The sequence below is a fragment of the Nymphalis io genome, chromosome 4 (assembly GCF_905147045.1).
Source record: "Nymphalis io chromosome 4, ilAglIoxx1.1, whole genome shotgun sequence".
Lineage (NCBI taxonomy): Eukaryota > Metazoa > Arthropoda > Insecta > Lepidoptera > Nymphalidae > Nymphalis > Nymphalis io.
Window position 1 is genome coordinate 8,720,192 of NC_065891.1, and position 26,036 is coordinate 8,746,227.

Consider the following 26,036-nt stretch of genomic DNA (forward strand, 5'->3'; position numbering starts at 1 on the left):
AAAAAAGTTCTAAAACAAGTAATATTGATTTATGCGCGTAAAGAAAGACGCGCGAATGAGTCTTTTGATCGAAAGAGATTTATCAAGCACAATCACGGATCAGATGTTAGTATTCCGACCAAAGCCCCAGAGAGCAAGCTTCGTATCGACTGAATAATTTACACGCACCTTACATACCTCCTGACGTAATGCGAGCGTGTACCTAAAGGTGAATTTATTTTTATTTCTTTTAACCACTCTGCACTTAGACCAAGAAATTATATTAAGCAGTGCATGCAATTAAAAGTTTATTGCGGTACGGCAATTCGCTTTAACATTCTCTAAAATTATTTCATTTATTTTTTTAAATTAATGAACGGTCTGCTCTTCACACCTTTAAAAATAGAACTAGGTAAACTACTTTTATAATCTCAAAGTATAAGGAACATTTCGGTTATATATAAAGTGTGATTTTTATAAACATACTTACTTTGATTATTTATGAATAATCATTTTGCATTTTAAAATAAATAAAGTTTAATTAATAATAAAAAAGTGCAAATTATGCATATATTCAGGCCAATGAAAACATTGGGGTAAGTTATATGATTCTAATATTAATATTTTGGAATACATTTTAATCACTACATATCTGGTCGTAGTTAAGAGCATGCAAAAGTGACTTAGATGTCGTTGCTGACTTTATGAGTGGGACAAGCGCCGGGCAACTTTTGCTTCAACTAACTTCAAGTGCTGTAAGTAAAGCGTCTGCGGCAAACTTGCCTTCGCGAATTACTTCCACACGATTTTACGATCTCACTACGATCAGTTAAACTCTCGTCTGTATTAATAAAACTATTAGGTGATCAGAAACTTCATTGTTAAAGATTTTCCTTAAGAATGTGTTAAGAATTATATTATAATTAGCTATTTAGATTTTATAAACATAGTCTGAGAAATCTTATAAAGAAATTTTTGGAATTACTTTAATAATTCGCCTTTAAATTTATCGGACTTTAATTAATGGAATTCCGAGAGAAGTTTAAACACGTCTCATTTATTCGTAACGCTATTATGTTCCGTCCTTTAACAAATGTCAGTAACAGTTAAATGAAATTCACATTTCGTTATTTACCATTTATTTTTAACATTTTAGTATATTTTAATGATATAGTCGGTTGTATTCTCGGTCACTATGTGCGCAGCTATGTGGTAACATGTTTCACCGCTGGAACTAAATTAATGAAATGCCATTACTCCTTTTAACAACATTATTTTACATACATAACTAATTTGATGCAAGCACTTTTGTCCGTAATAAAACGCAATTAATATGAAAATTGGCACGGATATATGAAATTTTGATTCATATTCACACCCCGTTTTCAGCTATGTTCTTTGATGTATTGCATCAGTGTATTATAACGGAATACATTATATTGTAAATAGATTATTGAGGTTGTATATTCAACTTTGATTCCGATTTATTAAAGAGATCTATTATAAAAGAGAATATATATTGTACCAATAAATACTACAATGTATATCTCCATGTACTTAGATAATCTCGTTATTGAAATTCTTCTGAATTCTGATAACAGGATAGCGGTTTTACATGATCCGAGAGAGTTGGGCGCAGGACCAATGGCTTTAAGTACTTTCAGAGGCGTGGGAGTGTAAATCCCTAATTGCTACTAACAATTTCATGAAAGAGTGCAGTCTGTAAGCTAGCGACTATAGCAACGAGTCAGTTAATGATATATTGTGTGTCTTCGTACGAGTAAAATTAATACTTTATTAACCCTTCAATTTTCATTCCAACTTTATATGAGGGAGAGGCGTTGTGTTCTAAATGTTAAAATTGCAAAAATCCTTTCTTAGGGGACGCTTACGTTAAAAATAAATCTATATATTTCAGCTTTTGAGACAGTATAGCTGATACCAGCGGCAGGACAAACGATTTTATATAGAAGAAGATGTTGACTGCGGTATCATGCCAGAGATACTCTTGAAGCTGAATTAATATGACGTTCTTAATAGTTTTATTTTTTGACGTAGGTAGGGAGGAATTGGAAGTTTGAATGTGAATTTTGTTAAACTTAGTTTGTATGGAAAATCGTACAATATTAAAATATGACTATGATGTAGACGAAAGTCGCTATTGACCTAGATAAAGCTGGCAAATTATTATGGCTTATTAGAAGTAGATATGTAAAATTGTACATTGTACACTCAAAAAATTGGGTGTAGCCAGAATTGGCTGGTATATATTTTGATCGAAAATATATATATTTTATAAACCGTATATAATTCCGAAGATAGACTTTACTAGAGTTGGTAACAGTAACAAATGGCAGTAATAGTGAAGTTAAGAAAAATATATTTAACTACTATTTATTTTCTTAAGGTTTTTACGTTTGTTTTCAATAACTATAGCGATATTCGATTGAAATTTTCATTTTCAAATACATACAATTTTCTAATCAATTTTTTTTTTGCTTTAAATTTAAAAAAATAAATTAAACGTATATTAAATTCACATTAATTAATCATACTGTTTTCGAAAAGTGTGATGAACAATAATTTTATTATATGAAAATTATCTCTTTTATAATTGATATTCTATACGTTCACGCATCATTCATCCGTTTGAGTACATCAGATCATCCGTACAGTATTGTTGGCCTGTGCGTAACGGTTTCGCGAATATATAATATATGCACAAAGATAATTGAATACGAAAATTTTTATAGAGGAATTGCAATGCATACATACATATATTACCGTTGAATATAAATATGTATATTTTTTACTTTTCAACTCCTAAGACTTAATATAATTCCTTACATTTAGTTACTTCTTGTCACATCGCCTTATAGAGCACATGTTCATAACATGACAAGCATTCAAATATGGAATATAAGTTATAATAGCGATTCGAGTAAATTGAAAGATCGCAAAGGGGGTAGACAAGCGTATTCCCGTTAGACGTAAGCGTTGTTTTATGGTCGTCGTGACGCCAACAAACTTCGGCAACTGCTTTATGATCCTAATTTATAAGTGAGAGGCGTCTGTATTTACGACTCTTTCTAGAAACCTCCCGCGAGTGCGTTCAGTTCTATTGCCTCACCACGGATCGTTATGACTTCTATTTTACTTTTGATTCGTTTTAAAATTAGAATACATAATTTTTGGTTATTTATATAATGTATCACACATTTCTCGTTTTACAAATAATCTGTATTCGTTACAATTATAGTAATCAATATGTTATATTGCAATTTAAAAATCCTAATGTCAGTCAGTTTTCGTTTCGAACTAATGTGATTAAAAATGTATTTGGCTAGGTTTGGGCAAAATTGGTATAGTGGTTTCCTATTTATAAAATATATTAGTAGTTTATTTATTAGTTATAGATAATATATTAAAAAATTAAAACGTTTATGACAAACGACGTGAGGGTAATAAGTAACGACAATTTACGCTGCTATCATTAAAATATTATAATTTTAATGATTATTCATTTAATTATATGTTATATATTTTAGTATTATGACAAGATATTTACAAAACATATGAGAAAACACACACACTATCTGTTGTGCCTTAAATAATAAATATGTACTTTTTACGCCGCCTGTACAATTTTTTATTAGTAAAACATTTTTGTGTATCTACAACGAATTTATTTATACGTCTTCATATCATTAGTGGTGCGCTTATAAAAAAACATATGTTTTGTCTTTCAATATTTAAAATATTTATTTTTTCAGCAGGTAAATTTCACTCTTAAGCTTGTACAGGCATATTCGCGTTGACTGATTTACAATCTGCGAAAGCTTTATGAAATTTTGCAAGCATAAATTAATTTTCAATTTGCCTTTGACGTTTCGCTGAGCCGGCCCGACACGTCTCTCAGGCTAGGCATTAACCGGGACATGACGCCCTGTGCCTATTTCCCACCCATATCTCTCTATACAGGTTAGCCTTGTGTCATACACATGTTATGAGAAACTTAATTGAAATACTACACGTCCATTGTCTATTGATAGCACTCTGTGTTTCACTTTTAGCTAGCCCAATATTCTTGGGAAGACGCATTATTAAATCTCTCGATAAACGTGCACTTCATTTACTATTGCGCTTTGTTGAATTACAGGTACGTTTGTCATAGACCGTAGCCCATTCAACTATCAGAATTATTGGCTAATAATGCAGAAACCAAAAAGTAACCACTCAACTCTCAACTCAATACTCAACCTGCATGGAATTAATTGAAAATATATCTATGATTTTGAAGTATTTTTAAATTATTATCAAAATAATTCAACGAAATTCGAAAGAAAAACTGCTGTTTTTTTATTGTGTGAATATGATTTCGCACAATTAAATAACAAATGTTACCCCAAGTATTTTATTACAAAATTGAGATATTTAAGAATTCGCCAGCTTGTGCGGCTGTATTGCGCTACTGCACGTGCAATAAGCCACGCGTATTTTTTCTCATGTTCATATACTACTTGATAACAAATAAACGAAAGTACAGTAGTAATTATTTTTACTCCTTTTTTAAACATAAACATGTTCAATGCGAGTAAACTATTCCATTCTCAAGAGAGACTTTCAACAGTGCTTGACATATTGTATAGTGGACAGGTGTGTAGCCTATAATCAGATGGGATGGTAATCTGACACGACCGGAAAGCGTTCTGAAACAGGATCAATGGCTATACGTGCTTTTCGAGGCACGAGTGTGTAAACGCTGTTACTTACAGATTCCGGGCTGTTAGACCGACCCGGGACATAATCCCAGCACCTCGGAATTTGCGGCCATATAAGCTACAAAAACTAATGTATTTATTTATTAATAAAATTAATAGGTATATAATAGAAGGTTAATCCTTCAGGTGCACATATTTAAAAAAATCTACTATCTCATATCTCAACATTATGGTTAATCCTACTTATTTGAGGTCGACGAAGTGTGTAAAAAGATTTGTCAGTTTTTACGGCTGACCTGTCTGTGCCTGTCTGACGCTATCCCTGATTGGAAATGATTTTGATCGGGAATCAGTTCTCACCATCATATGGTTGGTTAAAATACTTATGCACTAAATTAATGGATGCGTTTCACAAGCATTCCTGTCGGAACCAAACCGAAATTTTTCCTACAAAGTAACTAATCGACCCGGCAAACTATCGGTCAATAGCTATCACCTCAGTACTTTGTAAGGTGATGGGACAGATCTTAAACAACCAACTGATCCATAACCTAGAAGATCACTGTCTTATTAATGATCGTCAGTACGGGTTTCGATCTAAACGGTCCACAGGGGATCTTCTAGCGTATGTAACACACCTCTGGGGTGAAGTTATAGACAAGCATGGGGAATCGTTGGCTGTCAGCTTCGATATCTCCAAGGCTTTCGACAGAGCCTGGCACAGAAGTCTTCTCTCCAAGCTGCCGGCATATGGTCTACCTGCCCAGCTTTTCACCTGGATTGCCAGCTTCCTACACAAGCGTAGCTTTCGTGTTTTAGTTGATGGTGGCGCTTCATAATTCTATGTAGTGAATGCTGGGGTCCCCCAGGGATCTGTGCTATCTCCCACACTCTTTCTTTTGCATATCAATGATATGCTCTCTCTTGGGAACATACATTGCTATGCAGACGATAGTACAGTGCACAGGGGATATTATGGACGCGCAGCGGGCGGGCGAAGTTGAGGAGAGACGGAGGGATCTTGTTGTTGAATTTGATGGGACATTACGACTCATTGCCTGATGGGGTTCTGATAATCTTGTTGAGTTCAACGTCAAGAAAAGACAGGTATGCGTTTTCACAGCGAAAAAGTCACTATTTTTCCCTGTTCTTTCCCTCTGTGGCACTACGCTGATGATACAAAGCAAAATTGCCATGCTGGGAATCGACGTTCGATGCGACCTCAATCCAAGGGATTATATCGAGGCTGTTATCAAAACAGCCTCACGGAAACTCGGGGCTCAGAACAAAGTGCGGCATTTTTTCGCGCCACAGCAACTGCTCCTGTTATACAAAACGCAGGTGCGGTCTTGCGTTAAATATTACTCGCATCTTTGGGATGGCTCCGCTAAGTACCTTCTTGAGGCCTTGGATCGGTTGCAACAACGTGCGATTCGCATTATGGACGACGCAAAGGTCGCTAACACCCTGGAGCCTTTGCAATTGCGTCAAGAAATAGCAGCGCTACGCGCTTTCTATAGAATGTATCACGGCGAATACTATGAGGAATTATTCTCCCTCATTCCCGCTTTCCCTTTCCTTCACAAGTCTACGCATGCTGGCTCTTGATGTCACTGCTTTACTGTGACATCAATTCCATCGCGCACGAAGAAATTTGGCAACTCTTTTCTTTGTCACATAACTAAAAAATGGAATTCTTTACCAGAACACGTATTCCCCTCCTCTTATAACCTGGGTTCCTTCAAACGAGGCGTTAAGAGGCATCTTGCGAGCTGGCAAGACGGGGGCGGCTAGTGCAGAACATTCTCGACTGTACTAGCCGTCATCGCGTTTGGACCCCACTACCACTTACCATCAGACGGAGTGGAGTCATTTGCTTTCCCGAAATATGTTTAAAAAAAAACGGTTGTAATGGAAGAGCTTTGTTCAAGTCTGCTGAAATCTTACGACATGGCTTCTGTCTCATATTGAAGTACATGTAGTATTATAAATATCGCAGCACAAAAATAAGCCCATATTGTGAAAAAAAGGTCCCAACCCAGGCACTAATAAAATGCTGGGTGCGGATTTGATATTGTGATAGACACAAGCGCTTACTTTTCTTTATTTCATTTAAAACAGTAAAAAAAAATAGTAAGTAGTTTTTTTATATAATCGCATAATCGAAGATTGAGCTTACAGAAAAACCTAAACGAACAACTCAAGACTGAAAACATACCACCGGCTACCCATAAGTACTAACATTCTCCATTCAAGTCCAACTCACGCTTTTACATTTATAAAATTCTGCAAGGCAATAATTTGTCTTTGGCTGAAATCTGAACTATTTATATTTTTAATACAATGCAAATTCACTTCACATTTTGCAATTGCAATTTCATGATTTTATTTTTGTTAAGCAATCGTAGCATATTATTTTATAAAGGTTAAATTTATGTTAAATTTCTTTACATTCATGTGAAGCATGAAATAACTTATTTAATAAACTTGTTTTATTAATTAATCAAGTTATATTTTGTATGTATGCGTCTTTATTTATATAATACAATGTATATTGGTATTATCATTTTTATATAAAGCCTTTTATGAATTACTGTTTTGTCTAAAGGTGGTCTGGTAGTGAATACTTTCAGGCATTATGCGAACGAGTTGATGTCAATAAAGTATTTTGAACAAAAATAAATCTACCGTTTAAGTTTAACGTTCACTACATATCGAGATATTTTATTATTTAATCAGAATTATAGAAACTATGACTATATATAAGTATTATAAGAGGCATTTAACCGTTTACGCACTTACATTATTAATAATATTACAATGGGTATTTTCGACTATCGAAATTCAATCCTTTTTGGATGATATTTGACAAATATATGATATCTTTTATACAGTACGTTTCAAACGATAAAAAATACATATATACTATGATTGATATATTCATGTATTAATAAATAGATTGATAGACTATAATGGATAAACCTTGTTTGTTATTAATAATTAAGTGAACTTATATAAAATGTAGCCATAAATTAACATCATATTCCAAATTTACCAGAAAAGCTTATAATGAAGTAATTTATTTACATTTCACTTGACACTGAATTTTAAATTTATCACGAAATATAAAAGTACTGGTCACTTACTATTGCACTCGAGTGTAAATGAATAATTTTGTTTGTTTCCTGTAGTGTCAGTATATAAGCTATTGCAATAACAAGAAACGTTTTGAATGACGAAGCTTGTTTGTTCAGAGTTGTTAAACAAAAAGTACAAAATTAATTTACTTATATTTATAGTAATGATACCACATTTTTTATTTATTTTATAACTAACTAACTACCCGTCCCGGTTTCGCACGGTTACAACTACACAAAGCGTTAATATCATAATCCCTGTAGCTATATGAGTTCATGCGATGTGCACCAGTAAAGCTCCTAGTCGGCTTGACTACTGACGTTTTTAACAATCATTGTCATATTTTAGGCAATGTACACAAAATTATAATGAATTATACACATAAATCACTTCGTCCATTGTCGAAAATCGTATTAAAATCGTTCGGCAGTTTTTGAATTTATTGCGTTCAGATAGACGGACAGACTTGTGGCGTGGGGTCTTCGTTATATAATATGTAGTGATTCACTTAATACCCTTTTAATCACTTCAGCGCATCAGTTAGAGACTACAAATGCAGTAATAAAATCACTTAGGATGTGGATTTACTTCGCTGACCTGGCTTGATTAGGCGTTATCTATAAATATACCCCGCGCCGATCTCACACACTCTGAACCATGTGTTTGGGGAGTAAAGTAGCACAGGTCTGTTCAGTACAACGTTTTGTCCCACACTGATTTAATAAGCAACATAGTGGTTGCGTGGTGATTGTGCACATCAATTACGTAAAATAAATTGTTAAACAATATAATTTAAGATATATTTTAAAAAATTAGCCGTAGGTTCCCTTGATTTTATATTATTCAAAATGCATATCTCAATAAAGAAATGTTGTTATGATAGCTTATCAGCAATAAGCAAATAATTACGTGGAAAGCGGATACTTTGCTTTTTTATTGCTATTACTTCTAATTGTTTCCTTTTTTTATTTACACGAACATAGATTGCTATTTTTAATGTAAGCTCACATATATTTTTCAATATAAATATTACCGGGAAGAAAAGGTTTTAATAAATCTCGAATAAGACCACTTTACATATATCCATTCTTTAAATTAATTTGTATTTTACTGTAAGCACTAAATTGAAAAGTAAACATGGAACTTACAAAGTTTTTAATTTTTTTTCACTCGCAAGTGAAACGTACGAGACGGTTATAATGTATCATGTTAAAAATATAACGTTAGCTGAGTTGGACTGGCACCGTGTATGAAATGCAACATGCAAAATCCATTGAGAATGATGTCTAAATAAAGGCGACTTCACTCTTCAATAATGATAATAATATATATGTCAGACAGAATCTTTGCCTATCAAATAAATAATAAAGAAATGTATTATTATAGCAAGTGCATATTTTACTTTGATATTTTTTCATGTGTAATGTTCACATATAAGTGATATATAATTACTTTTTAATATGTTTGTGGCCTTTGTTTTTTTTTACACACGATTTTGTTGTTAAGTTTTTTGTAGCAGAATGCACTGGAGGATATTATTATATTCCTAAAAATTTTAAGGAATCGTTTTTCTTACAGGATTGCGTAATATATTTAATAATGGCAATTTCATTGGTGGTAGGGCTATGTGCAAGCTCGTTTGGGTAGTGGGACCTACCCACCGGATATTCTACCGCAAAACAGCAGTACTTGGTATTGTTGTGTTCCGGTTTGAAGGATAAGTGAGCCAGTGTAATTACAGGCACAAGGGACATAACATCTAGTTCCCAAGATTGGTGACGCATTGGCGATGTAAGCGATGGTAAACATTTCTTATAATGCCAATGTCTATGGGCGTTGGTGACCACTCACCATAAGTTGGCCCATATGCTCATCCGCCTACTTATTGTATAAAAAAAATAATATTGGAAAATACTTTTGATGGCTTCACATGATTGATGACATCAATAGTTTCAAAAACGAATGTTATTACATTATCATCTGTCCTAAATAATATTTATAAATGCGAAAGTGAGTTTGTTTATTTGTTTGTTACGCTTTCATGTCAAAACTGCTTGTAGTTATACTAAGTAAAGAACATAAAATATCTAACACCTACCCCTAAACTGAAACTAGTCTAAGTTATAAACATTATACATAAAGTTGATGTTGAGTTTTCGTTATTTAAGTATAAAGTTTATTTTAATTTTTTAAGTATAAAGCACAATTGGTAATATTTTCAAATGTCTGTTGAAAAACTTAGAAGCATAAAATTTTCTCCATAGAAAAAATTACAAACTCGCTTCATCTTTTTTTCTGGTTTATACTCGTAATGGTACACGATATTGAGACACAAATTGGATACTTTACAAATGATCAAGGGTTGCCTCTAGGAATTTTTTGGTGTTTGTCTTATTTTAGTAACGATATTAAAGCTTTTGACGCTTACTACCGGTCGTTGGGGATAGAATGTATTTTAACATAAAATTGAGATCGCGTTGCGTCATCGTAGAGGGGCGTGTAAGGGATGTGCGGGTGTAATCTGAAATTTTGCTAGCTTATTTGCTACTGTACTGTAATGGCTAATACGTACTAACCTGACATTTAAACTTAAATAACAGACTAATCTTTTTCTACCCATAATTTTGTAACTTTTATTTCAAATTTAACAAAAAATGAAAATTATATTAATAATAATATATATTTGCTTATAGTTTATTTATTTATAGTAATGCTTTTACATAACTTACCTACACGTGAGGTCCAATATATTAAAGTTATCTTAAACCAGATTCATCCAATTAAAAGAGCTACTTATAACATACTTTGGACTTAGTGCTTGCTTGTGACAATCAGTGATCATATTAATTGTGCATTTAAGCTAGTTTTCAAAAAATATTATTGTAAAGTGGGTTTATTTTTGTCGTTTTGTAAACTAAGAAATTGGAGAATACTCTGTTTTCTATACTGTACTGGCAATCCAGACTATCTCGACTGTCTATTAAATTTGTGTTCAAAGCTAATGCCCATGATAGACCACTTCGCTCCACTTAAAACTTGTTGCTGATATTTCCTTAATACTCTTGAATACTACTTCTTGTTTTATAAATGTTTTTTTCTTATTATCCTTGAATATTTTCAATAATAAAATTAGGACGGCTAAATGTTTTTTGTAAATATCGAGCCGCCAGTACGTACTTTTAATATTTTTCTTATTTTGAATAAATAATTTTAATAATTGTACAATCTTTTTATATAAATAAACAAATCTCTATTAACGTGTTTTTACTATTTTTATGTTATTTTGATTAATGTGGAAAAGGTATTAGATATACCTTTACCTTATTTTACTTTATAAATAGCAATATCGTAAACTTACTTTCATCTTATCTTATAATACTAAATAAGAATTTCTTGTAAATATATAAATTTATTTCGTATATCTCGTAAGCTGCTCTAATGATTTGGTTCAAATTTTCATTTAGATGAAATTTTTTTGCCTGAAAATGTGTATTTTTTATCAAATAAATAAAAAAACCGCTTTTGCTCGGTCGTCCAGGTATTATTTATAAGATATGTAATATATATCGAATTTTTCTAAATTTTTAATGTTATTTTCATATGTGTGTCGAGACCTAATAGTTAGCATAAAAGTACCCGAAAAACTCAAGTAACAATGTTGGCTACGTTGAGATCAAACAGTTATAATCTTAAATTTATTTATGTAGAAATAGGTTTTATATACGTTATATAATAGGAATGTATTAATAATATATATTAGTTCTAAAAAGTCGAGATGGTCCAGTAGTAAGAACGAGTGGATCTTAACCGATGAACGTGGGTTCAAACCCGGGTAAGCACCTCTGAATTTTCATGCGCTTATATATATATATATATATATATATATATATATATATATATATATATGTATATATATATATATATAAGCACATGAAAACATATATCACTAACGTAGCCACGACGGGTAGTGCTAGTTTGTGTAGCTTAGTGTGCTAAGCTCGTGTTTGTCTCAAAAACCTTCTGACCGTAGATTTGTTTTAGATAAAATAATAGAGCTTAAGAATTTCATATGGATAAAAGAATACTTAGTATTATATTATGTATATTATTGTCGAACGAGCTCTCCCTTCTCGTCTCAGTAATCGCTATCAGTATTTTTATATTACCATATATACAAATAATTTTAATTTTACAAGTTTATTATGATGTTGTTTACCTAAAAAATTATGTATAATTAAATACAATAATAATCGCTTATCACTTTTATATTATAGTATAAATATTTTATTTTTTGCATCCTGCCATTTTGATTTTTCGAAGTCGTGATTGGTTATTAAAGATTCAGCGTCGAATACATAGTACGTAACATACCCAATTGCCTTAAAATGCAATGCAAATCTATCAAATCCATATACGTTTATGGATTTATAATTTAATAGTATGAATACGTAAGTAAAAACCAATGTTGCCTTCGTTTATCGGTTATCGATAAAAAGTTGAATTTTCAAGAATAATAAATAATTTACTTTAAAATACGAAATTAGCTTGAATTCTTTGAATTACTGAATCGAAAAAAAGTATATAGTTTCATAAATGTCAACAAGAAGGTTTGCAATTAACATTTTCTTATTTTTATAGAGATTCTGTTATAAGATATTTTACCTATCTGTGACAAGAATAAAGTTAAGCGAGACTTAGCTACTAATAGTAATTGGATTAAACAATATGACCTGTTATTTAATCCTCTCAAGTCACAGGCTATAATTGTTCCTTTCAAATCAAGTTTTGAAGTTACAGGATAAATTTTAGAAAACACAATCAGTCTAGTTTAAGTGTCATCTTTGACTAAACTCTTAGTTGAGCTCCTCGCATTGTCAAACTGTCGTCTAATGTTTCTACACTTCATTCAAAAAACGGTTTAATTTTTTAACAATTAAAACTAAAGTTTTGCTAGCGAATTACTTATTGTTACCTTTTTTGGATACTATTGATCGGGATCTATTTGAGGACTTGTTAATGAGGTTTGATTTATAATATTGCACATGTAAATATAAATATTAAATAATATTTATACTTGGGCTTCGTCAATCACATAATGCACTTTTTCAAATATCTTCAAATGTTACCTTGAGCTCGCAGTTTTTTGACCTTCCTTTGACCTTTGACATTTTTGATCCTATCTAGTAATCTAATCCTAACTCCACACTTTTTATCATCTATACAGATATAACAAGTAAAGTTTGTGTGGCGTGAAATTTAAAATTTTTGATACTCTATGAAAACCTATTTTCTGCCTGAGTTCATAATGAACGTTTGAGTAATTAGGACGTGAATGCGAAACAAACATACTTAGTTTCGTATTTATAACATTAGACTACAGAATCTTATTATAGAAATGAATACCAGTCCACAGACTTAAAGACATAATGCGCTAATACAAAAACTTCTCTAGTCTGCCTGTCTATTATTTGTTTTGACATTTATTTTATATATAATATCCTGATAATAGATAGTTTAAAAATAGTTTCTATGGGTTTGAAATAACTCATTTATTAATAAATGCGATAGTGCCTTTGTTTGTTGGTTACGCTTTGACATCTTAATTATTCAATGGATTATGATGAAACTTTGCATACAGTCATACGTCAGGGGTACAGAAAAGGACGTAGTGTATCTATCATATATCACTGGTGGTAGGGCTTTGTGCAAGCTCGTCTGGGTAGGTACCACCCACTCATCAGATATTCTACTGCAAAACAGCAATACTTGATATTGTTTTGTTCCGGCTTGAAGGGTGAGTGAGCCAGTGTAATTACAGGCACAAGGGACATAAAATCTTAGTTCCCAAGGTTGGTGGTGCATTGGATATGTAAGCGATGGTTGACATTTCTTACAATGCTAATGTCTAAGAGCGTTGGTGACCACTTACCATCAGGTGGCCCATATGCTCGTCCGCCTTCCTATTCTATAAAAAAAAAAGAAATAAATAACATATAGCCTTACATACTAGAGAAGTTGCGTGCGAAAACTAATTATGTAATAATTCGTTAATGTTATAAAGCCTGACTTTGAGTCTCTGAAAGAAAACTGCAACAAGAACTCCAAGTCCTGTAGGAAGGCAAACACGAGAGCGGATGCACAGCGCATTGTACAGATTGGTCATGAAGCGATGTGTTTTCGCATCATAGGGGCTCCCGTAGCTTCTGGCGTCTGACCAAGTCTGTGCAAAACAATTTATGCCAACCTTCGCTGCCAACGCTCAGAAATCCGGATAGATCGCTAGCTCACAGTCCGCAAGAGAAAGCCGATCTCCTGGCTTAACTCTTTGCCGATAACTCCGTGATCGATGATTGTAGTGCGCTGCCACCAACGATACCTTCATGTGGCCACACAATGCCTGACATGAAAATCAGGCAACGTGATGTGCGTGCGGAGCTGCAATTACTTGATATACGGAAAGCTAGCGGTTCCGATGGAATACCAGCCATAGTGCTGAAGAAGTGCGCGGCGGAGCTGTCTCTCTCTCTCTCTCTTCAGGATGTGTGCCGGAGGCTTGGAGAAGAGCTAATGTGCAAGCGGTTCCCAAAAAAGGGGATCGGTCTGATCCGGCAAATTATCGGCCAGCTATCACCTCAGTACTTTGTAAGGTGATGAAACGGATACTAAACAAACAAATGATCCATTACTTAGAAGATCACTATCTAACTAATGATCGTCAGTACGGGTTTCGACAAAAACGGCCCACAGGTGATTTTCTAGTGTACTTAACACACCTCTGGGGTGAAGCTATCAACAAGCATAGTTGCGCTTCACAATTCCATGTAGTGAATGCTGGGGTCCCCCAGGGATCTGTGCTATCTCCCACACTCTTTCTTTTGCATATCAATGATACGCTCTCTCTTGGGAACATACATTACTATGCAGGCCATAGTACAGTGCATGGTGGTTACCACGGACGCGCAGTGGCTGGGCGAGCATAAATTGAGGAGAGGCGGAAGTATCTTGTCATTTAACTCGATAGGACTTTAGAACTTATCGCTAAGTGGGGCTTAGATAATCTTGTTAAGTTTAATGCCAAGAAAACACAGGTATACGCTCTCACAGCGAAAAAGTCACCATTTTCCCCTCTTCCCTCCCTCTGTGGCACTCCGCTGGTGATACAAAGCGAAATCGCCATTCTGGGGATTGACTTTCGCTACGACCTTAGTCCAAGGGATTACATCAAGGCTGTTATAAAAACAGCTTTACGGAAACTCAGAGTTCTGAACAAGGTGCGGCGTTTTTCACGCCACAACAACTATGCCTATTGTACAAAATACAGGTACGACCGTACCTGTATTTGCGTTGAATATTGCTCACACCTATGGGATGGCTCCGCTAAGTACCTGCTGGAGGCCTTGGATCGGTTGCTACGACGTGCGGTCCGCACTATTGGCGACGTAAAGGTCACAAACACCCTCGAACCTTTACAAATGCGTCGAGAGATAGCAGTGTTGAGCACTTTCTATCGACTGTATCACGGCGAGTGCTCTGAGAAGTTATTCTCTCTAATTTCTGCTTTCCCCTTCCTTCATAAGTCTACGCGTGCTGGCTCTTGATGTCACCGCCTAACTGTGACATCAATTCCATCGCGCACAAAGAAATTTGGCAACTCCTTTCTTTGTCGCATTTCTAAAAAAATGGAATTCCTTACCACTTGTTCCCCTCCTCTTACAACCCGGGTTCCTTCAAACGAGGCGTGAAGAGGCAAGCAAGGCGGGGGCGGTTAATGCAGAACATTCTTCTCGACTGTATTGTCCGTCGTCGCGTTTGGTCTCAACTACCACATACCATCAGGTAGAGTAGAGTCATTTTCCCTCCGGAAAAATTAAAAAAAAGTCGAGATGCCCCAGTGGTTATAAAGTGTGAATCTTAATCAATGATTGCGGTTTTAACTCGCCGCAATAACAACTGAATTTCCATCTGAAGTAAACCTTCTCAACGGGAGAGAAGGCGTTAACCCAACAGTGTGACATTCACAGGGGTTATTTTCCTTTTTTTAAATAATTCTTTGCGAACTAGAAGGCGAGTACAAGCTAGGTAGAAATAACTTTTAAATTTACAGTAAGAATTGTTAGTATTTTAGACTTTTTTGTATGATATAAATTACTATAATAATGCAATGCTAGAGACGCTAACGGTTTTTCCTCCTATTATTCTTAATAATTACATTTTTATAAAAACGTTTGTAAGTGTATATCAGTTGCTGATATTAGTAGTACAGCAAACTTAACTGGTTATACATTGTATCCGTACAAATCCTCGGTTTCGACGATAGTTGTCGACACGAAGGAAGAAGATTTCATTGCACATGATTTACGGTATCCATAACGGCACTGCGTTGTATTTTGCATGCTAATATTAAATCGGCATGCAACTGTTCCGGAATTCTTATTATTTTCACTAAATCATATCACAAACATTTCTGTGATAAAAGTTACAAAACTCTAAAATTTATATAATCTAATATACAATTGAAATATTAATTTTAACAAAAGTGGAACCATACTTTATACTTATGTTATTGATTTTTACTAACGAGACGAAATTAATAAGTTGTAGAGATCAGGCATCATGTGTCACTTGTATGGTATTCACAGTGCAAAGTGCTACGTTATTCAACTTAATGGCTATTAGTTTGGTTCGTTAGTGGAATATTGCTAACGAATGTGCAGCGGCCGCGCATTCCGGCGGGCGGTGAAACGCTCAATTAGCACACACAGTCACTATTCAACTATTCTACCTCGGTTTTCATATAAAACGTCAGTAATTTCACGCAATGCAAAGTAGTAAACCGTGACAACGGCGAACAACGTAGGGTTGTTTAGCTACAAATTATAAATATAAACAAAAATATGAAACATGATATAAATGTCATAACGGCTATTTAATCGTTTATATTGAATAAAATAAGTATAAATGATTCTCTTATTCTTTAGATTTTTTTTAACGGAAAGTATTAAATCTTTTTAAGCAAAGGCCTTTACAAATAATATTTTCGTAAAAGAAACAGGTCCTATTAAGGCATATCTGTGTAGCTACGAAGTCAGTCGCTGTGATGGAGATGATTAATATGCCTCATTTGTGGCACGCGCCTCCCTCTAGGACGTTACGGGCTACGGGCTACGAGCTACGTCGCTGCGAAGCTACGTGCTACTACGTACATCGTTTACGCTTCCGCGCGGAAAATTTATTAGATCCCACCCCATTTATACATTTTAGCTCCATTATGTATTTATTAATGTCATCTTGTTTTCTAGCATTCCAAAGTACATATAAAGTAATAGAAGAATACGACGTTTGTTTTTCTTTTGAATTGTACTTGTATACTATGTATAACTCGCTTGAGTAGAGTATAGGTTTATAATATCCGTTAGGTTTTAATGTAGGCCTTTGTACAATGTAGGCTAATAAGCGCAGTAGCCTTTATACAAAGATTTCTTCTCACAATAACTTAAAACCTTGTGCTATTTGCTATGAAAATGTTTCTTTTGGTGGTTTAGAAAAATACTTTCTTATATTTTATAAGAATTAATAGGATGTTTTACTACAAAAAATAAACGTATATATTTTTTTTATAGAATACGTAGGCGGACGAGCATATGGGCCACCTGATGGTAAGTTGTCACCAACGCCCATAGACATTGGCATTGTAAGAAATGTTAACCACAGCTTACATAGGCACCCACCTTGGGCACTACGATGTTATGTACCATGTACCTGAATTTACACTGGCTCACTTACCCTTCAAACCGGAACACAACAATACCAAGTACTGATAATTTGCGGTAGAATATCCGATGAGTGGGTGGTACGCGCGCCACGCGCCACCAGACGCGCTTGCACAAAGCCCTACCACCAGTGCTATATAATGCTACTTTTTCTTTTTACTTATTTTTTTGCAATCTGCAAGAATATTATAGACAAACTTTAAACTTACAAGATTATTACTACTTATAAATTTTTTGAAACGCATGTCATTGTAAAATTTAATACTTATTTTCGCAGACGTTCTTCTCAATAGAAAGTTTATTTTCCTAAAAAGTCGTTACGTTGAAATATTTATTTTTATAATACTTCTAAAACATATATCGATACAATATAACACGTGATTTACAAAATATATTTTAATTTGACGTTAAATGTGTTAGAAATAAAAGCTATATTCGTTTATTGATTAAATTGGAAAGAAGAGCTACTTGTAAGTAAGCGATATTATTGTTGTAATTGGTTTCTAATGCCACCTAAACCCACCAAACGTGTTGGGAGACTGGCCCCGGAGATAAAGTGCAGCCGCTCACTGAGTGTCCTTACTTATTTTTCTTTTAAAAATAAAAGTATCTAAAATGTTGAAAATATTGACCTATCTGTAGTTTTTGTGTGCCATTCTATTTCATAACTTGATTTATATATATAATGTTATTTATTAATCTAATCATATCCTTTTATAAATTGATACATTTATAAGAAAAAAGAATGACATTTATTATGTTAAATAGTATTTGTAATAATGATTTATATAGCAGTAACAGCTCCTAAGGTTAAGGCTAAGGCCTCCTCTCCTTTTGGAGGAGGAGGATTGGAGCTTTATTTTATATTACGCTGCTCCAATGCGGGTTGGTAGAATACACATGTGGCATAATTTCAATGAAATTAGATACATGCAGGTTTCCTTATGGTGTTTTCCTTCACCGTCAAGCATGAGATGAATTATAAATACAAATTAATCACGTGAAAATTTAGTGGTGCTAATGATCGTGGGTTCAAACCCGGGTAGAGTTTGAACCCACTATCATCGGTTAAGATTCACGCGTTCTAACCACAAGGTCATCTCGGATTTAAATAGCAAAAAGCTTCAACTTCAACTATAATAATAAATAAGACGCTAATGTACACGTGACAAATATAAAGACATTAACAGATGTTTTGCTGCAAAAATAAATTCGCATCGTTTGAACAACAAACATTGCTTGTAATATAAATCGAAGGGAATTGAGGAATAGGGTTAAGTATAGACGTATGAGTACGTACAATTCGGCACCAAGCCTTTCTTATTGTATTAGGATTAAGGAAAAGCCGGCTGAGACATTCACTCCGACAACTTGATGAAATATTTGCATTGAGTGCTGTAGAAAATGACAATAAGAATTTTAGGCTCATTCCTGTGAGAAACCAAGCAAACGTTTAAACCAGATTGTAGTCATATTTTCATTCATAAACTTGTAAAGTTCTTAATCTCAATACAAAAATATTATAATCAAATATTAATAACTATTTACGTTAAAGATAGCAATAATGAAAACCAAGTGCAAGCAAAAAAAAATGTAATCAACAGAATGTTCATGTACGTACATATATCAAAGTTAACCTACTTGATATGCAAGCGATGGGGACAACATATCCTACATCTTGCGGAAAGAGCGCGAGTTAGAATTTTTCAGCGTGCAATGCTCCTGTCGTGTTTAAATCCTAGAAAATTTATGACCCTGCTCGTTGCTAGTGGCCAGTTTTAGAAATACTACATAGCTCTTTGTACATCTCTCACGACGTACCTTTTGATAAAACTCATACATTGATATGGTATAGTCCTTCATTCAAGCTTCGAATAATATTTGTACCTTTCTTTATCTTTATCGGTTGAATTTGATATTCGTTTTTGTTGACGAATATATTCAACGTACAATTGCATAAAATCAATACGCAATATTTTAACCATCTGTACTAACTATGACATAAATGTACACCTAAAACTAGATTTTTTAAAAAATAAATGAAAATATTTTCACTCTATTATTGACGTAATAAAGGAGTTTTATAAAGCACGCTATCAAAATATCAAATCATAAGATAGGTAAGTGGACTGTTTAATAAACACATAAAGGCTTTATAAAAAGAGACGTTAAAATTTTGATTTAACAGGACTATAAAGTCAATCCATGAATATGAAAGTGCATTACATTCGCTTCGGAAGTAAAAACATCGTGTTTTAATACCAATAATACGCACGGGAATGCGCGCTCGGCTGCACTGCTCCGGCACGCTATACAAAAATAAATTCGAAATATGATTCTGCATTCACCTCATCCAAGTTTATTTTAAAAGATTTTGTAGGAAATTTATATGTTTTAAGCTGCAATCATTTATTCAGTTTAATGTAAAATGAATGATTTAACTTTAGTTTTAAAGCAGAAATCAACTGTTAAATAGTAAATTTGACCACAGTGTGTACTATCAATTTTAAGTATATCATATACTCAAGGATTTTTAAGATAGCATTAGTCATTTAAATATAAAGTACATCGCGTGACTAGCATGTATTAAACGCGGCCGGACTGATGCGGAGACTACAATTTTTAGTCGTATTTTATTGAACGGAACCACATTAGCAAGTTTACCTGTGTATAAAACTTGTAAATTAGCTACTAATGTCACCCATTCTAAGGACGAAGTTAACAACACTTTGATATCCTATTTGTTATTTATTTATTCGAGAAGTTTTGTTGAATAGTAAAATTTAATGTTTTACACACCTTCTCATAAGAAATGTACAACGTAAGTATAAGGATTTTGCATAATTTTCCAAGTAAAAATAATGTGAAATTAGTTTAAAACAAAAACAAGGAACACTTTAGTAGTAGGTACAATGTTATTGAAATAATGTTCTTGTAAGATATATGTAGGACACTTGTGTGCGACATAAAGCCGGATTTGCTGCGATCAGTAGGGCTAGAGGAAATAAAGTTATGATTTATGCAAGTGAAATGTGTTTCAAACAACGTTCGAGCGAAAGATCTCGACTACGGAGCGAGAAATTCCCTTGTGTCAAGCATATTTAAAGCTGTATCGAATTTTGTGTAAGGCAATTACTAATCGCTAGTAAATAAATACATTTTTTGTTTTATAGAGTAAAGTAAATAAATATTTTTTTAATTTATTTTTGTTTATTAGTGAGGCTGTTCCAATAAAATTTTAAAGCAAATCCTGTAAATAGCTACCTTTATTTAGGACAACACAATCTTACCAATGCTATATAAAAGAATAAAAGATTTGATTTATTATTTTTAATTATTTACGAATAAACTTTTATAATTTATTCAAATATTTAACCATAATAACCAAAAAAGTAAGGTGTAAAGCCGTTATTTTATTCCAACTGTTATCCTTTTTTACATTGTATGTTCATGATTTTAAAATTGCTATTGGTATTCAGTTTATGGTTTTTATATTAAATGTAGTTAAATATTAAACAATACTGTCACTTTTTTATGATTAAATGATTACTGGTACTTTAATACAAGGAAATTAAATCCTAATGAAAACGAAAAAAAATTTACCTATACATTTCTGGACGGACATATAATCGATAACTTTTAATTTTATAGATAAAAAGTAAATTATTAAGATATAGACAATATTATTTATTAGTACTTGTAAGCAGTGTTCGACGTATAAAACGTTATAATTTAAATAATAAATTCATACATTCGGATATAATGAAAAGTTTAAAATAAAACGCATAGTAAAAACAAACAGGACCTGCGGTACGACATATTTATTAATTAGCGTTATGTGATAGTTGGTTGGGTTCGACGAGGTCGCTTGGACCGGGCTTACGATGATTCATTTGAATGTATATTTTACATAAAAATGTTAATTTATATTTTGAAAAGTTTCTTACCCGAACCTCTGTAATATTATTCATATAATACAATCCATTTTGAAGCGAAAAATCTCAGTAAACTTTAAAATTGAAATCTAGACCATAATGGCCGACGGAAAGTAATGAAATGTCGTGATTTTTAAAGCAATATTTTTCTTCCAGGATCCCTTACGCCGACAAGATCACCCCAGAACCGATCCTCAACAACAATGCGGGTCGAGATACAAAGGCGGACTCGATCAGAAACAGTTATAATAGCCAATTCAAAGTTGGCATTTACGGTTGGCGAAAGAAATGTCTCTACATTCTTGTCATGGCGCTCATGCTTATGTTGATTATCAATCTCGCGTTGACGCTCTGGGTTTTGAAAGTATTGGATTTCAATTCGGTAAATCTAACTTTTATAGCTACTTTTAGAATAAGCCAGTGCGTTGTTTGTCTCTGTTTTTATTGTTATTTATGGATTGGTAAATATAAGAGACTGTCGAATAATTATTATTTATATTATGCATATCGAACTTAAAGTATTCTATTATTCATGATTATCGACTTAATATTTATATAAAAATCTTTACTGCAGTCATATCAGACCTCAATTTTCCATGCTGCACTATAACATAACTTATTTTTCTAGAAAAAAACTTGTGCTTGCTAAGTTAAGCAAGTTACGCAAGTTAAGTTTTCTAGACTTTGAGTTTTTAAGTAAAATGTATATTAATGCGACAGGAACACGTAGAATGAGATTCGATAAGGAAAAGAGGTTTGATTTTTACTTTCATATAGGAAGGAATGGGACAACTTCGTATCGTGCCGGGTGGCTTGCAATTATTAGGGCAGGCTCTTGTTTTGGACTCGCTGTTTGCATCTAGCGTAAAATCCCGACGAGGACAACCTATTTCAATCGAATCATCTAGAAACTTTACTGTCACAACGCGAGATGCACTCGGGATGATTCAAAGCAGATTATTTTTAGGTAAGAATGTGAAAATTTTGACTTTTCAGCTTATCAATATTGAATACATTGAATTACTTCTTCAATACAGATTATATTAAACGAATATTGCATTTTTTGTACATAAATAATAAAAATGAATAGTATTAACCGATTTAAAAAAAAACAGTTATTAATTGAATTGCTATCGGACATTGTTAGTTATTTGAAGCGTATATAGTTTTTATGTTTTAAATATTTAGTTTTTAATGAAATTATTAAAACAGGTCATGACCGCTTAGAAGTCAACGTGGCTAGATTTGAAGTACGGGATTCCCGGGGCACATTATTACTGGGTGCAGGGCACGACGCAGTATCAATCGGGGCAGAAAACCTTGTCGTGGCAAGTCCAGCAGGGGTTACTTTCAATTCAGCTGTACAGTCGCCACTTGTTAAGGCACCACCCTCTAAGCAATTAATGTATGTATTAATAAATATTATTTGAATTACTTGTAATATCTCTAACTTGTCAGAGATATTGCTGTAAGTAAAAAAATATATAAAAATACATATAAAAAAGCAAATTAAATTTCCTATTACATTTTTGAATTGCGCTTCGTATATAATTGTACTATCCATAAGCAAAATGAATAGTTCCTTGAATATTATGACAAGGCATAAATCTTCTAAAAAGTTTGTCTTAAATATAAATGTTTGACAGGTTGGAATCACCCACCCGATCGCTGGAAATGCATGCAGCGCAAAGCATAGCGCTCGAGTCACGCGCTGGTGACATCAGCGCCAGCTGTCTATCCACCTTCCGCCTGCGTTCCGTTGCCGGTTCGGTAAGCGCTGACTCAGGGATACCCGCGTATAACACGAACCGAACTATGTTTTATTGCTTCATGTTGCTGAATAATGTATGCTATCTATCAAAGCATTTTATGTCAGAACCCAAGAATGTCTTTTATCAGTCTTTTAGATATTAGTAATCTAAAAATATATCAAACTAAAAGAAGAATGTGGGAATACTTATATGAAATATTTTGAAATAATAAAATTAATAGAAGTTATTATTATCAATATATGAAATTATGTTTATAATATTTTAGTTAATATAATAAATTAATCCTAAATACTAGTTGTATAATTAGTTCGAATATATAGTGCCGTGCAGATTCACGAAAAAAATCATCGTATAATTTCTCAAATTATACATCACAAGACACCGATATGTGTCCGTGATGTTATTAGTCTTCCAGAACTTAAATAGCATTTGAAATAACGTTTATAAAATAGAATTTAACAGGTCTGCTAACTGATATGATAAGTTAAATCAAATACTTGGGAATGCTTTTAGCAACTCATTTCAAACTTAACAAGAGATTAGACAGCTTATAAGTTAATTTTTGCGTTTATCAGCCTTTCAAACCCTGAAGTTAGATTTATAGAATACGACTATGGATTTTGTGCAAGTGTAATTATAGATGTAAGAAAAAACACTATAAATTGCATGATGCCTCAACATCACGTGGCCCATTCGCGAAACAAAATAAAAGCAGGCATTAGCAGCGGTATTAGAGTTTTATTTTTTTAGTTTCATTTGATATATTTTATTTCTGTTACGTCTTTCTACCTTAATTAATTACATTCAGTATATTGTCTATTCCTATCGAAAAAGGAGTATAGATAAATAAACCATAAATTTACGTATTCCATGCGATTTGTTAATAGATCTGCTTAATTATGCAATACAAACAGTTCTTGATTAATATGTCTTTATTTACAATACAACACTATTCCATATACCTACGAGTACTTACATCCGCTTTATTTTTATGTACTAAGTTTGAATAACAACTTCGCACACATTCAAGATGCAATTTTTCGCAAATCCATAGGATCTATAACATTACGTCAAATCAATGTCAAAGCCCTATATATATTTGTGTTTACTTCTCTTATGGTTGGAATAGGCTATAATGTCACTTAATTGTATTGTTGCAAATAACTATATTGGTGTATCACACTGTACTAGCCTATTATTAACGTATTTTTTTATTTTTTTCTCGATGTTGGATGTTTAATTTTACATCTTCAAAGGTTTTAACATTGTTATTTATTGCAGATACGATTAGATGCTCCAAATATATACATGCCGAAGTTGAAATCAGCGTTACCGTTGCCACCTTCAGCATCACACAGCCACGATCCACATCATCAGAACATATACCAGTTATGTGCTTGTGCTAATGGAAAATTGTTCTTAGCGCCTCCCCACGGTGTTTGCGCGGCGAGAGAAGAGAGCTTAATTTGTCGATGATGCTACATTACAGACATATGTAAGGTGTGTAGATTAGTATATACTATAATATTGTTATGTGAAACTAATTAATACTGTACTGAAATATACCATTTTAAACATTATGCCTCGTAGAAAGATACTAGTAACTATTTCTTGATATAGTCAATTATAAAAATCGGAGCTGAATTATAGTAATAAAAATAATTTGTTCTTTAATGAAAGAGTGGACAACAAGAGTTGGAAATGTTATTGTCATGCAAAAATGCATTTGTTTGACTAGTGTTAGAAACTGTGACTTTGCAAAAGTATGTAATGTTTTTAATGTTGTGTTTATTATGTTTTTAAAAGAACACAAATATATAAATGTTTAACGCTGTTCTCTTAATAAATTTCACAAAGTCAAATTAATTTTATATATACATAGCTTAAAAATTGTAGTGAAATAAAATTATTTTCAAATTGATAAACAGTTTGTTATAAAAACATTAAAAAAACCCCAAAGGTTAACATAAAATTCTATGTATTAGTCATTTATTCTAATTCTATAACCGTATATACTATTCCCGTTGTTTCTTTATTTCTTTAACGATAATATTATAATTCTAGTTATAAATTAATTTTACCGAATACTACTTTTCTTATTTTTTGCGTCTAAAAGAGTTTAATGTCGTTCCAAAATATGCTATTTTGTTTTGCTTTCTTTTCTCTTTGAGTTAATACTATACTGTTTTATTATAGCGTTGTAGCTTAGCTGGCTTTAAAAGAGTTCGTGGCTTACAAGAGCTTTCAAATATAGCACCACGAGACGTTATTAAAAATATGTAAAATCATTACATATATTATTATTACGAAATGAATGCATTGTTTTTTTTGAATAAGGCTCACAACCGATTTATTTTATGTTTTTAAATGGCTTTATCATAACATAACTTCGTAAAAACCAGAAAGTGTTCCACCATTTAATAAAAACCTCTTTTATTGTGAACAGCTAAATAGACATTTTTTTAAATTTTAAAAATAAATTCGGTGATGTACTGTGGCTACGGTATTATGTAGCAGCCCGACATCTGTAAAATTGTTCGAAAATAATTAGTAAAAATCTTAAAGATAATCTTTGGTATATTCGAATTACAACGATTTTGGAAACGTGTCAGATTTACATATAAATAATAACTAGTGCCTTTTTGGAGTCGCAATTAGGATAATATTTGGCTAAAAGTAATATCCGCAGTGTATTGTCTTTTAATAGTTTGAATTGTATGC

At 32.9% G+C, this 26,036-nt stretch overlaps 1 protein-coding gene across 1 annotated transcript in view; it reads left to right on the top strand.

The window, feature by feature from the left end:
• LOC126768228 (delta-sarcoglycan-like) overlaps positions 1–24,791 on the top strand; it is a 34,520-nt gene extending 9,729 nt beyond the window's left edge. The window contains exons 2-6 of the mRNA XM_050486201.1: positions 21,700–21,925; positions 22,321–22,510; positions 22,756–22,948; positions 23,190–23,313; positions 24,597–24,791. Of these exons, the coding sequence (XP_050342158.1) occupies positions 21,700–21,925; positions 22,321–22,510; positions 22,756–22,948; positions 23,190–23,313; positions 24,597–24,791 (928 nt within the window). The remainder of the gene's footprint in view (positions 1–21,699; positions 21,926–22,320; positions 22,511–22,755; positions 22,949–23,189; positions 23,314–24,596) is intronic.
• Positions 24,792–26,036: the final 1,245 nt, after the last annotated feature.